We start from the raw sequence: 12,327 nt of genomic DNA, 5'->3' as shown, positions 1-12,327 counted from the left end.
AGTCTTTACATCCAGCTTCTGTCTGAGCTCTTTGGATACATGTGCATACGCCAAACATCCAAATACTCTTAAGTGAGAGTATGATGGATCCTTTTCAGACCAAAGTTTCTCTGGAACTTCAAAATTTAGTGGTACTGATGGAGATCGGTTGATCAAGTAACATGCGGCTCTGACTGCTTCTCCCCAGAATGGCTTTGGCAGCTTAGCCATACTGAGCATGCTCCGAACATGTTCCATGATTGTTCGGTTCATTCTTTCTGCTATACCATTGTGTTGAGGGGTACGTGGAACTGTATTCTCATGTCGGATGTCATATGATCTGCAATAGGCATTAAACTGCCTGGAAGAGTATTCACCGCCTTTGTCGGATCGAAGACACTTTAACTTATTTCCTGTCTCACGTTCTACCATGACATGGAACTGTTTGAAGTAATCAAAAACTTGGTCCTTCGTCCGCAAGAAATAAACCCACACCTTTCGAGAAGCATCATCGATAAATGTTAGAAAGTATCGGTTGTCGCCAATTGATTCAACCTCCAAGGGACCGCAAACATCAGAGTGCACCAGACTGAGTAACTCTGATCTTCTTGTTGAAGAGGAATTAAACAAGACTCTATGCTACTTACCAAACAGACAATGATTGCAAGGATTTAGTGCAGCGTCCTTGTCTACATTGATAAGCTCCTTCTTTATTAGGGTAGACAACCCTTTTTCACTCATGTGACCGAGTCTTTGGTGCCATAAATTTTGTGACGCCTCTTTTTATTCAACATTAAGGCCGTCTGTACAGATCTTTACATGAGTTTTGTATAGTGTGCCACAAATGTGTCCTCGAGCGACTATCATAGCGCCTCTTGACAATTTCCATGTGCCTCAACTAAAATGACTATCATAGCCCTGTTTGTCAAGAGCTACTCCAGAAAGTAGATTCAGCCGAAGATCTGGCACATGGCGGACATCCTTCAGAGTGATTATGCTCCCAGAACTTGTCTTTATCATGACATCACCAATTCTGACAATCTCAGTGGAACTGGAATTTCCCATTTTCACAGCTCCAAAGTCACCAGATTTGTATGTTGTGAAGTATTTCTTGTATGGAGTCACGTGGTAGAATGCTGCAGTATCTACCACCCATTTCGTATCTTCTCGTGAGACGTGAAGGCATGTCTCATCATGGGTTGAACAATAAGCTACATCACCAGTGATAGTAACTAATGTTTCTCCACCTTTATTCTTTGATTGTGAACTGCTCTGACCTTCATCGCTAAGAGGCATCTCTACAGACGATAACTGGTTGACCAAGCTCTGGAACTCACTGGTATGCTCGGCAACTGAAGTTCCACTTTTAAGCTTCATGTTGACTAAACGCCTCATCAACAGGGCTTTATTCCGAGCAGTCTTGGCCTGGTACATGTCCTCCAACTTTTTCCAGAGGACATATGCGTCTGTCTCTTGTGCAACATGGTGGAAGACACTATGACTAATCCATTGACGGATCTGACCAATAGTTTTTTGGTTTAACTTCTTCCACTCTTTCACTTTGGCGAAATCAGGATTTGTACCCTTTAATTCAATAGGGTTAAATAAATCCTTACAGCTGAGGAGATCTTCCATTCGAGGTTTCCACAGCGTGTAGTTGGCGGCAGTGAGCATAATCATGGCTCCGGAAGATGACCCTGACTCTTCCGTAGACATTATCACCTTACAAATAACTTTTCAACAAAAACGGGGTTGAAAACTTCAGAAAACTCAAACACTAGACCAACGCCTCTAACCTGGCTCTGATACCACTTGTTGTGATTAAGAGGGGATCGACTGGACGTTGGTACACACAAATTTGAGAGAAAATAACTCTATTACTCACAAGAATAGATTACAGAGTATTACAAAACTCAAAAAACAAAAAAAAAACACTCTTAAACTAACACACTAGGAATCTCACCACTATCTAGGATGTATTCACTCTTGGTTAGGATTACACTGAAACTCACACACACTAACTAGGTGTGATTACACTTTTCTGAATGCCATACAATGAATGTTTGCACCTTTATTTATAGAAAGCTTTGAGGAGGTGGAAAGGTGTGAACGGAAATGGTGTGAACACAAAAAATGGTGGCTAGCCGTAATAGTTTCCAATTTTTCTTCTTCCATATTAGTTGTTCAAAGTTGGCAAGTTGTCATTGTTTTCAAGTTTTCTTCTTCCACATGAGCTGACGGCATCTAGAAGAAACTAGAATAAGGCATCTAGATGAAACGACATCTAGAAGATACTAGATTACGGCTGGAAATCATCAATTTCAACAAATTATGATGTGAAAACATTCACAAAACGTCTCGCAAACAAAACCCGAGGTTGACAAAATCACAACTACGGAAAGTTTGATCCTCATGGCGTTCGTGAATCGTCGGAATAAAAGGGTGACCAAAAGCTTGTGTAAAACTCTTTTCGGAGGTTCAAGATTTATTAAAATTCATTGCTTATCAAGTCGGAATTATATAAAGATTAAGTTTAAATTTGGTCAGAAATTTCCGGGTCGTCACAATGGACGACCAAGAATGATCGTTGGTTGGGTCTCCCTAAAGTTGGTCTCAATGTCCATAACAATAAAATCTACCGGGTAATAAAAGTCTTCCACTTTCACAATCACATTTTCCAACATACCCCTTGGAGTTCTCATTGACTGATCCGCAAGTTGGATGAGAATATTAGTTAGTTTTAAAGTTGCCAACTCGTACCGGTCAATAAAACTTCATGGAAGTATGTTAATACTAGCCCCCAAATCCAATAAAGCCTTTTTGACATTAACATTACCCACCATAACCGAAATTAATGGTGTCCCCGGGTCCATAAACTTCGGTGGAAGTGAACCAGAAATGACCGCACTCACTTTTTCAGTTAATTTTACCTTTTTGGGTAATGATGCATTTAGTTTCCGTTTTTTAACACACAAATCCTTTAAAAATTTAGCATATGCTGGAATTTGTTTGATTGCATCAATAAGTGAAATATTGATTTTTACTTGTTTAAAGGTCTCCCACATATCATCCGTTTTTGGTCCCTTTTTCCCATTAGGGAATTGGTTCGGGGACTCTGGAGCCTTGGGGAATGGAATTGTATTAGGCTCCATATCCGTTTCCTCAAACTTTTCAACTACCGGTTTTCAACATTTAACCCAACCCTAAAATCCACCAGAACTTCATTAACATTATTACTCAAATCATGTAAAGTAGGAGACTTACCTGGACCATACTTGATTTCTGATTTTCTGGGCATTTTTACTTTGTTATCATATGCCTTTCCATTTCTTAAAGTGCCCACCATGTTCACTTCATGTCCTCTTACTTCAGATTCATGATTCGGGTTAAGCAATGTATAACTCGAAATTGTATCTGATTCTCGTGTTGCCTTTTCCTCCGCCACTTGACCAATTTTCTTACCTAATGCCGCAATTGACTTATTTTGAATTTCCAAAGTCTTCTTCATCTCTTCCATGAATGACTCCATCCTAGCATCCGTGCTTGATGATTGACTTGGTTGATTATTTTGAGACAAGTTTAGGTTTTGCCTTTGGTATTGACTGAAATGTCCTCTTCATATCGATTATAAACGTTTCATATTAATTGATTCTCTTACGAGGTATTGACCTCTATATGAGACGTTTTTCAAAGACTGCATTCAATTTTAAAAACAAACCATAACCTTTATTTTATCGATAAAAGTTTAAAATATTATGACGTTTATCAAACAATGATAATCTAAAATATAGCGTTTTCACATGAACATTACATAATGGTTTACAATAATATTACACAACAATATAAGTCTTCGAATGCAGTTTTTAAACAATATTATACAAGCATGCAGACTCCAATCTTGTCTTTATTAAGTATGCAACAGGGGAAGCTCTTAATAATCACCTAAGAATAAACATGCTTTAAACGTCAACAAAAATGTTAGTGAGTTATAGGTTTAACCTATATGTTTATCAATTCGTAATAATAGACCACAAGATTTTGAATTTCCATTTCTCAATAACATACAAACTGCATAAAAATCATTCATATGATGAACACCTGGTAACCGACCTTAACAGGATGCATATAGAATATCCCCATCATTTCGGGACTCTCATCGGACATGATAAATCGAAGTACTAAAGTATCTGTAACTCAGATGAGGCTTGTTGGGCCAAATAGATCTATCTTTAGGATTCGCATCAATTCGTGGCAATTATAATAAACACCAATTCTTAGGCTACCAAGATAAAAAGGGGCATATTCGGTTCGATAATTCAACATAGAATGTAATTTTTTTTATCACTTGTGTCTATTTCGTAAAACATTTATAAAACTGCATGTATTCTCATCCCAAAAATAATAGAATTTAAAAGTGGGACTATAACTCACTTTCACAGTTTTTTACTTTGCCGGAAATACGACTTGGCCACTGGTCGATTCACGAACCTATAACAAATATATACATATATATCAAAGTATGATCGAAATATATTCACAACATTTTTATTACGTTAATGATTTAAGTTTGTTAAGTTAGCAGTCCATCGTTAGTAATCTACAACTAATTGTCCATAGCTAATAGTACATAAATAAATCAATATATATTATATCGAATCAATCCACGACCCAGTGTATAAAAGTATCAGGCTAGATCATGATTCAAAGTATATATATTTTGGAATCAACCTCAACCCTGTATAGCGAACTCTAGCATTACAGCATATAGAGTGTCTATAGTTGTTCCAAATAATATATATAGATGACGTAGATATGATATGTCAAAACATTGTATACGTGTCTATGGTCTATCAAGATTACATAATATGTTGGAGTACATGTATAATACAATATAAGTTAATTAAGTTATGGTTATAATAGATTTGTTACAAATTTCACATAGCTACAACAAGCAAAAATATCCAATTTTGTTTTACCCATAACTTCTTCGTTTTAAATCCGGTTTGAGCGATTCAAGTTGCTATGGTTTCATAATGAACTGAAATTTATGAAACTAAACAGAAAAAGTATAAGTTTATAGTCAAAAATACAGGTTACAAGTCATTTTTGTAAGAGGTAGTCATTTCAGTCGAAAGAACGACGTCTTGATGACCATTTTGAAAAACATACTTCCACTTTGAGATTAGCCATGATTTTTGGATATAGTTTCATGTTCATAAGAAAAATCATTTTCCCAGAATGAAAACTTTTAATTCAAATTTTATCATAGTTTTTAATTATCTAACCCAACACAGCCCCCTTTTTCACTACAACGGCGTATGTCCAGTTTTACGATGTTTTTCGTGTTTTCAGGTTTTAAATCATTAAGTTAGCATATCATAAAAATATAGAATATGTGTTTAGTTGATTTTAAAAGTTAAGTTGGAAGGATTAACTTTGTTTGCAAAAAAGTTTAGAATTAACTAAACTATGTTCTAGTGATTGCATGTTCAAATCTTCGAATAAGATAGTTATATATGTATGAATCGAATGATGTTATGAACATCATTCCTACTTGGTAAACCTAATGGAAATGACAAAAAATAATCTTGAGCTTGAATGGATCTTTGATGGCTTGGAAGTTCTTGAAGCAGAATCATGACACGAAAACAATTTCAAGTAAGATTATTACTCGAATTAAGATAGTTTATAGTTATAGAAATCGAATCAAAGTTTGAATATTAGTATTACCTTGATTTAGAAAGATAACCTACTGTAAATAACAAAGATTTCTTGAGATTGAATGATCACTTGAAATGGATTTACAAGATTGAAAGTAAACTAGCAAACTTGAAAGGATTTTCAAAGTGTTCTTGAAGTGTTCTTCCTATGATGATTATAGCTTGATTCTTAAAGTAATTTTGATGAAGATGATAATTAGTTTACTGGAAATTTTGTTCTTGAGAGTGTGTGTGTGTGTGTGTGTGTGTGTGTGTGTGTTTAGAGAGAATTAGAAAGGGAATTGGAAGTGAAATGGAGTGGGTGGTGAATGGTGAAGGGTGAGTGGGGTTAAAAGGAGTTCTTGTTTTTGTTTCCTTTCTCATAAGTCATGCTAGTTGTCTAATTGTTGGTTCCACATGTTTGTTGACTATCTAGGGCTGTTAAGAGATGAATTATTATGTGTATATACCAATAGTATATACGTCTAGGAGCTGGGTATTGTACGAGTACGAATACGGTTGCATACGAGTAGAATTGTTGATGAAAATGAATGAAAATGCAATTGTAAGCATTTTTATTAAGTAGAAGTACTTTGATATGTGTCTTGAAGTCTTTCAAAAGTGTACTAATACTTCTGAATATACTACATATATATACATTTTAACTGAGTCGTTAAGTCATTGTTAGTCGTTACATGTAAGTGTTGTATTGAAACCTTTAAGTTAACGATCTCATTTAATGTTGTTAACCCATTGTTATTATATCTAATGAGATGTTAAATTATTATATTATCATGATATTATGATTTATGAATATATCTTAATATGATATATATATATATATATATATATATATATATATATATATATATATATACATTAAAAATGTCGTTACAACGATAATCGTTACATTTTTTTTTTGAAAAGCTACGATAAACGTTACATATATGCCTCGTTTCGAAATTCTTAAGTTAGTAGTCTTGTTTTACATATGTAGTTCATTGTTAACATACATAATGATATATATAATTATCATTTCATCATTTTAAACATATATATATATATATATATATATATATATATATATATATATATATATATATATATATATCAATATCTTAATATGATTCATATGTATTTAGTAAGATGTTGTTATAACAAAAATCGTTATATATATCGTTTTGAGTTTCTTAATTCAATAGACTCATTTTTATGTATATAACTCATTGTTAATACACTTAGTGAGATACTTACTTATCAAAATATCATGTTAACTATATATATATATATATATATATATATATATATATATATATATATATATATATATATATATATATATATATATATATATATATATATATATATATATATATCATCATGTAGTTTCTACAAGCTTTTAACGTTCGTGAATCACCGGTCAACTTGGGTGGTCAATTGTCTACATGAAACTCATTTCAAATAATCAAGTCTTAACAAGTTTGATTGCTTAACATGTTGGAAACATTTAATCATGTAAATTATCAATTTTATTTAATATATATAAACATGGAAAAGTTCGGGTCACTACAGTACCCACCCGTTAAATAAATTTCGTCCCGAAATTTTTTTAAGCAGTTGGAGGTGTTGACGCATCTTCTGAAAATAGGTGCGGGTATTTCAGGTTTATTTGATCTTCACGCTCCCAGGTGAACTCGGGTCCACTACGAGCATTCCATCGAACCTTAACGATTGGTATTTTATTTTGCTTAAGTCTTTTAACCTCACGATCCATTATTTCAATGGGTTCTTCGATGAATTGAAGTTTTTCGTTGATTTGGATTTCGTCTAACGGAATAGTGAGATCTTCTTTAGCAAAACATTTCTTCAGATTCGAGACATGAAAAGTATTATGTACCCCGGCGAGTTGTTGATGTAAGTCAAGTCGGTAAGCTACTGGTCCGAAACGATCTATTATCTTGAATGGTCCAATGTACCTTGGATTTAGTTTTTCCCGTTTACTAAATCGAACAACACCTTTCCGCGTAGCTCTTTTGTCGACTTTGGGCGGTTTTCAACCATTGTTGAATTTGGATGATTTTCTCTGTGGTTTCTTGGATGATTTCTGGACCCGTAATCTGTCTATCCCCCACTTCACTCCAACAATTTGGAGACCTGCACTTTCTACCATAAAGTGCCTTAAACGGTGATATCTCAATACTCGAGTGGTAACTGTTGTTGTAGGAAAACTCTGCTAATGGTAGATGTCGATCCCAACTATTTCCAAAATCAATAACACATGCTCGTAGCATGTCTTCAAGTGTCTGTATCGTCCTTTCACTCTGCCCATCAGTTTGTGGATGATAGGCAGTACTCATGTCTAGACGAGTTCCCAATGCTTGTTGTAATGTCTGCCAAAACCTTGAAACAAATCTGCCATTCCTATCAGAGATAATAGAGACTGGTATTCCATGTCTGTAGACAACTTCCTTCAAGTATAATCGCGCCAACTTCTCCATTTTATCATCTTCTCTCATTGGTAGAAAGTGTGCTGACTTGGTGAGATGATCGACTATTACCCAAATAGTATCATAACCACTTGCAGTCCTTGGAAATTTAGTAATGAAATCCATGGTAATGTTTTCCCATTTCCATTTCGGGATTTCAGGTTGTTGAAGTAAACCTGATGGTTTTTGATGTTCAGCTTTGACCTTAGAACACGTCAAACTTTCTCCTAATATTTAGCAATATCGGCTTTCATACTCGGCCACCAAAAGTGTTTCTTGAGATCTTTATACATCTTTCCCGCTCCGGGATGTATTGAATATCTGGTTTTATGTGCTTCCTTAAGTACCATTTCTCTCACATCTCCAAACTTTGGTACCCAAATTCTTTCAGCCCTATACCGGGTTCCATCTTCCCTAATATTAAGATGTTTCTCCGAACCTTTGGGTATTTCATTCTTCAAATTTCCCTCTTTTAAAACTCCTTGTTGCGCCTCCTTTATTTGAGTAATAAGGTTAGTACGAATAATTATATTCATAGCTTTTACCCGCATAGGTTCTCTGTCCTTTCTACTCAAAGCGTCGGCTGCTACATTTGCCTTCCCCGGGTGGTAACGAATCTCAAAATCGTAATCATTTAACAATTCAATCCACCTACGCTGCGTCATGTTCAGTTGTTTCTGATTAAATATATGTTGGAGACTTTTGTGGTCGGTATATATAATACTTTTGACCCCATATAAGTAGTGACTCCAAGTCTTTAATGCAAAAAAAACAGCACCTAATTCCAAAACGTGAGTCGTAAAATTTTGCTCGTGAATCTTCAATTGTCTGGACGCATAGGCAATTACCTTCGTTCATTGCATTAATACACAACTGTGGCCTTGCTTTGAGGCGTCACAATATATCACAAAATCATCATTCCCTTCAGACAATGACAATATAGGTGTCGTAGTTAACTTTTTCTTCAACAATTGAAACGCTTTCTCCTGCTCATCCTTCCATTCAAATTTCTTCCCTTTATGCGTTAATGCAGTCAAGGGTTATGCTATTTTGGAAAAATCTTGGATGAACCTTCTGTAGTAACCAGCCAGTCCCAAAAATTGGCGTATATGCTTTGGGGTTTTCGGGGTTTCTCACTTTTCAACGGTTTCAATCTTTGCCGGATCTACTTGAATACTTTATTTGTTCACTATGTGACCGAGGAATTGAACTTCTTCCAACCAAAATGCACACTTTGCAAATTTTGCGTACAGTTGTTCCTTCCTCAATAATTCTAGCACTTTTCTCAAATGTTCTTCGTGTTCTTGATCATTTTTTGAGTAAATGAGTATGTCATCGATGAAAACAATGACAAACTTGTCAAGATATGGCCCACACACTCGGTTCATGAGTTCTATGAACACAGCTGGTGCTTTAGTCAATCCAAATGGCATAACCATAAACTCGTAATGACTGTAACGCGTTCTGAAAGCAGTCTTCGGAATATCATCCTCCTTCACCTGCATTTGATGGTACCCAGAACGTAAGTCAATCTTTAAATAAACTGACGAACCTTGTAGTTAATCAAATAAGTCATCGATTCTCGGTAGTGGGTAACGGTTCTTGATGGTAAGTTTGTTCAACTCTCGGTAGTCGATACACAACCTGAATGTACCATCCTTCTTTTTGACAAATAAAACAGGAGCTCCCCATAATGATGTGCTTGGTCGAATGAAACCATGCTCTAAAAGTTCTTGTAATTGGCTTTGGAGTTCCTTCATATCGCTGGGTGCGAGTCTGTATGGAGCACGAGCTATTGGTGCAGCTCCCGGTACAAGATCTATTTGAAATTCAACGGATCGGTGTGGAGGTAGTCCCAGTAATTCTTTCAGAAATACATCGGGAAATTCTTTTGCGACGGGAACATCATTGATGCTCTTTTCTTTAGTTTGTACTTTCTCGACGTGTGCTAGAACAGCATAGAAACCCTTTCTTATTAGCTTTTGCGCCTTCAAATTACTAATAAGATGTAGCTTCGCGTTGCTCTTTTCTCCGTACACCATTAAGGGTTTTCCTTCTTCTCGTACAATGCGAATTGCATTTTTGTAACATACGATCTTTGCCCTCTCCTTTTTCAACCAGTCCATACCAATTATCACATCAAAACTCCCTAACTCTACTGGTATCAAGTCAATCTTAAACGTTTCGCTAACTAGTTTAATTTCTCGATTCCGACATATTTTATTGCTGAAATTAATTTACCGTTTGCTAATTCGAGTAAAAATTTATTATTCATTGGCATCAATGAACCACTTAATTTAGCACAAAAATCTCTACTCATATAGCTTCTATCCACACCCGAATCAAATAAAACATAAGCAGGTTTTTCATCGATAAGAAACGTACCCGTAACAAGCTCCGGGTCTTCCTGCGCTTCTTCTGTATTAATGTTAAAAACTCTCCCACAGCTTTGCCCATTATTATTTCCCTGGTTTGGGCACGTAGTTTTGTAGTGGCCCTTCTTCCCGCATCCGAAACAAATAATGTGGGCAGTATTTGTTCTTTTAGTCACTGGTCCGAAAGCTTCACACTTCGTTGCAGCATGACCCTTTCTATTACATTTGGTACATACTACTTCACAAAATTTACCCGGATGATATCCTTCACACCTATAGCATGGAATAATCTGATTGTTGTTGTCATTGTTGTTATTGAGATTGTTATTGGGATTGATGTGGTTGTTATTGTTGTTGGGATGGTTGTTGTAGTTGTTGTTGTTAGGATGTTTGTTGTAATTATTGTTGGGATTTCGATTGTTGTTGTTGCGATTGATGTTGCGGTTGTTGGGATAGTTGTTGCGATTGTGGTTGTGATTGTTGTTGTTGTTGTATTGGTGACCCTTGTCACTGGCTTCTTCCCACTTTCTCTTGACTTGTTTCATGTTGGCTTCTTCGGCCGCTTGCTCTTTAATTCTTCCCTCAATTTGGTTTATGAGTTTATGAGCCATTCGACTTGCCTTTTGTATGGAAGCAGGCTCGTGTGAACTCACATCTTCTTGAATTCTTTCTGGTAACCCTTTCATAAACGCATCGATCTTCTCTTCTTCATCTTCGAACGCTCTTGGACACAATAAGCACAACTCTGTGAATCTTCGTTCATACGTGGTAATGTCAAAACCTTGTGTTCGTAATCCTCTAAGCTCTATCTTGAGCTTATTGACCTCATTTTTGGGACGGTACTACTCGTTCATCAAGTGCTTGAATGCTGACCACGGTAGTGCGTAAGAAGCATCTTGTCCCACTTGTTCTAGATAGGTATTCCACCATGTTAACGCAGTACCTGTGAAGGTATGCGTGGCGTACTTCACCCTATCTTCTTTAGTACACTTACTTATGGCAAACACCAATTCTACCTTCTCGGTCCACCGTTTCAATCCGATTGGTCATTCGGTTCCATCAAATTCCAAAGGTTTGCAGGCAGTAAATTTTTTGTAGGAGCATCCTACACGATTTCTTGTGGCGTTAGTTGCGTTGCTAGATTCAGAGTTATTATTGTTGGTTTGCATTGCAGCCTGTACTGCAGCTATGTTGGCAGCAAGAAAAACACGGAAGTCTTCCTCGCTCATGTTCAAGTTCTGAAGAGTAGTCGGTGCCATTTCCTTCAAAAATAGCCAAAAGAATTAAGTTAATCATATCGAATATTAAGAGTAGTCAATAGTATTTCGTAGCATAATATGAACTTATTTATAAAAGCTTTTTCTTCATATTAGCGTTTTATAAGTTTTAATTCGGGTAGTACCTACCCGTTAAGTTCATACTTAGTAGCTAACATACAATTCAACTACTACAATTCTATATGAAAAACTGATTACAATAATATTTCGTGTTCAAACTAATATACAATATTTTTCAAACTTACAATACCGCTATATTACATATAGCATAAGATATAGTACACAATAACTTTGATACAAAGCAGTTGTGAAGATAATTCTAGTTAATACGCAAGTCGTTCAGTAAAGGCAATAAAGACACGTAATTCATAAGTCCAGAAGCAAGTCATGCATTCGGGTTTTACTAGTATTATTTCCCATCCTTGGTCTTGTGGAAAATAACCGTTGTGACCGTTGGCTAGGCAGCATGTTGTAACGTTTTCAAAAGGACGGGGTTACGTAATGCCCAACA

At 35.8% G+C, this 12,327-nt stretch overlaps 1 protein-coding gene across 1 annotated transcript; it reads right to left on the bottom strand.

Moving 5' to 3' along the window:
• Positions 1–2,753: 2,753 nt before the first annotated feature.
• On the bottom strand, positions 2,754–3,508 carry LOC139860009 (uncharacterized). The gene is made up of 2 exons (XM_071848780.1): positions 3,244–3,508; positions 2,754–3,154 (listed from the first exon to the last, which is right to left on the bottom strand). The coding sequence occupies exons 1-2, from the start codon at positions 3,506–3,508 to the stop codon at positions 2,754–2,756; spliced, it is 666 nt and encodes a 221-aa protein (XP_071704881.1).
• Positions 3,509–12,327: the final 8,819 nt, after the last annotated feature.

This window comes from Rutidosis leptorrhynchoides, chromosome 7 (genome assembly GCF_046630445.1).
Source record: "Rutidosis leptorrhynchoides isolate AG116_Rl617_1_P2 chromosome 7, CSIRO_AGI_Rlap_v1, whole genome shotgun sequence".
Lineage (NCBI taxonomy): Eukaryota > Viridiplantae > Streptophyta > Magnoliopsida > Asterales > Asteraceae > Rutidosis > Rutidosis leptorrhynchoides.
Note: the sequence above shows the minus strand (reverse complement) of the source record. Positions and strands in the feature narration are given on the sequence as shown.

What these genes read in the sequence shown, in the direction of transcription:
- LOC139860009 (XM_071848780.1), bottom strand. Translation starts at nt 3,508, where the DNA reads ATGGAGTCATTCATGGAAGAGATGAAGAAGACTTTGGAAATTCAAAAT. An exon ending in AGAAATCAAGTATGGTCCAG is followed by an intron (nt 3,155 to 3,243) that starts GTAAGTCTCCTA and finishes GAAAACCGGTAG; the next exon opens with TTGAAAAGTTTGAGGAAACG.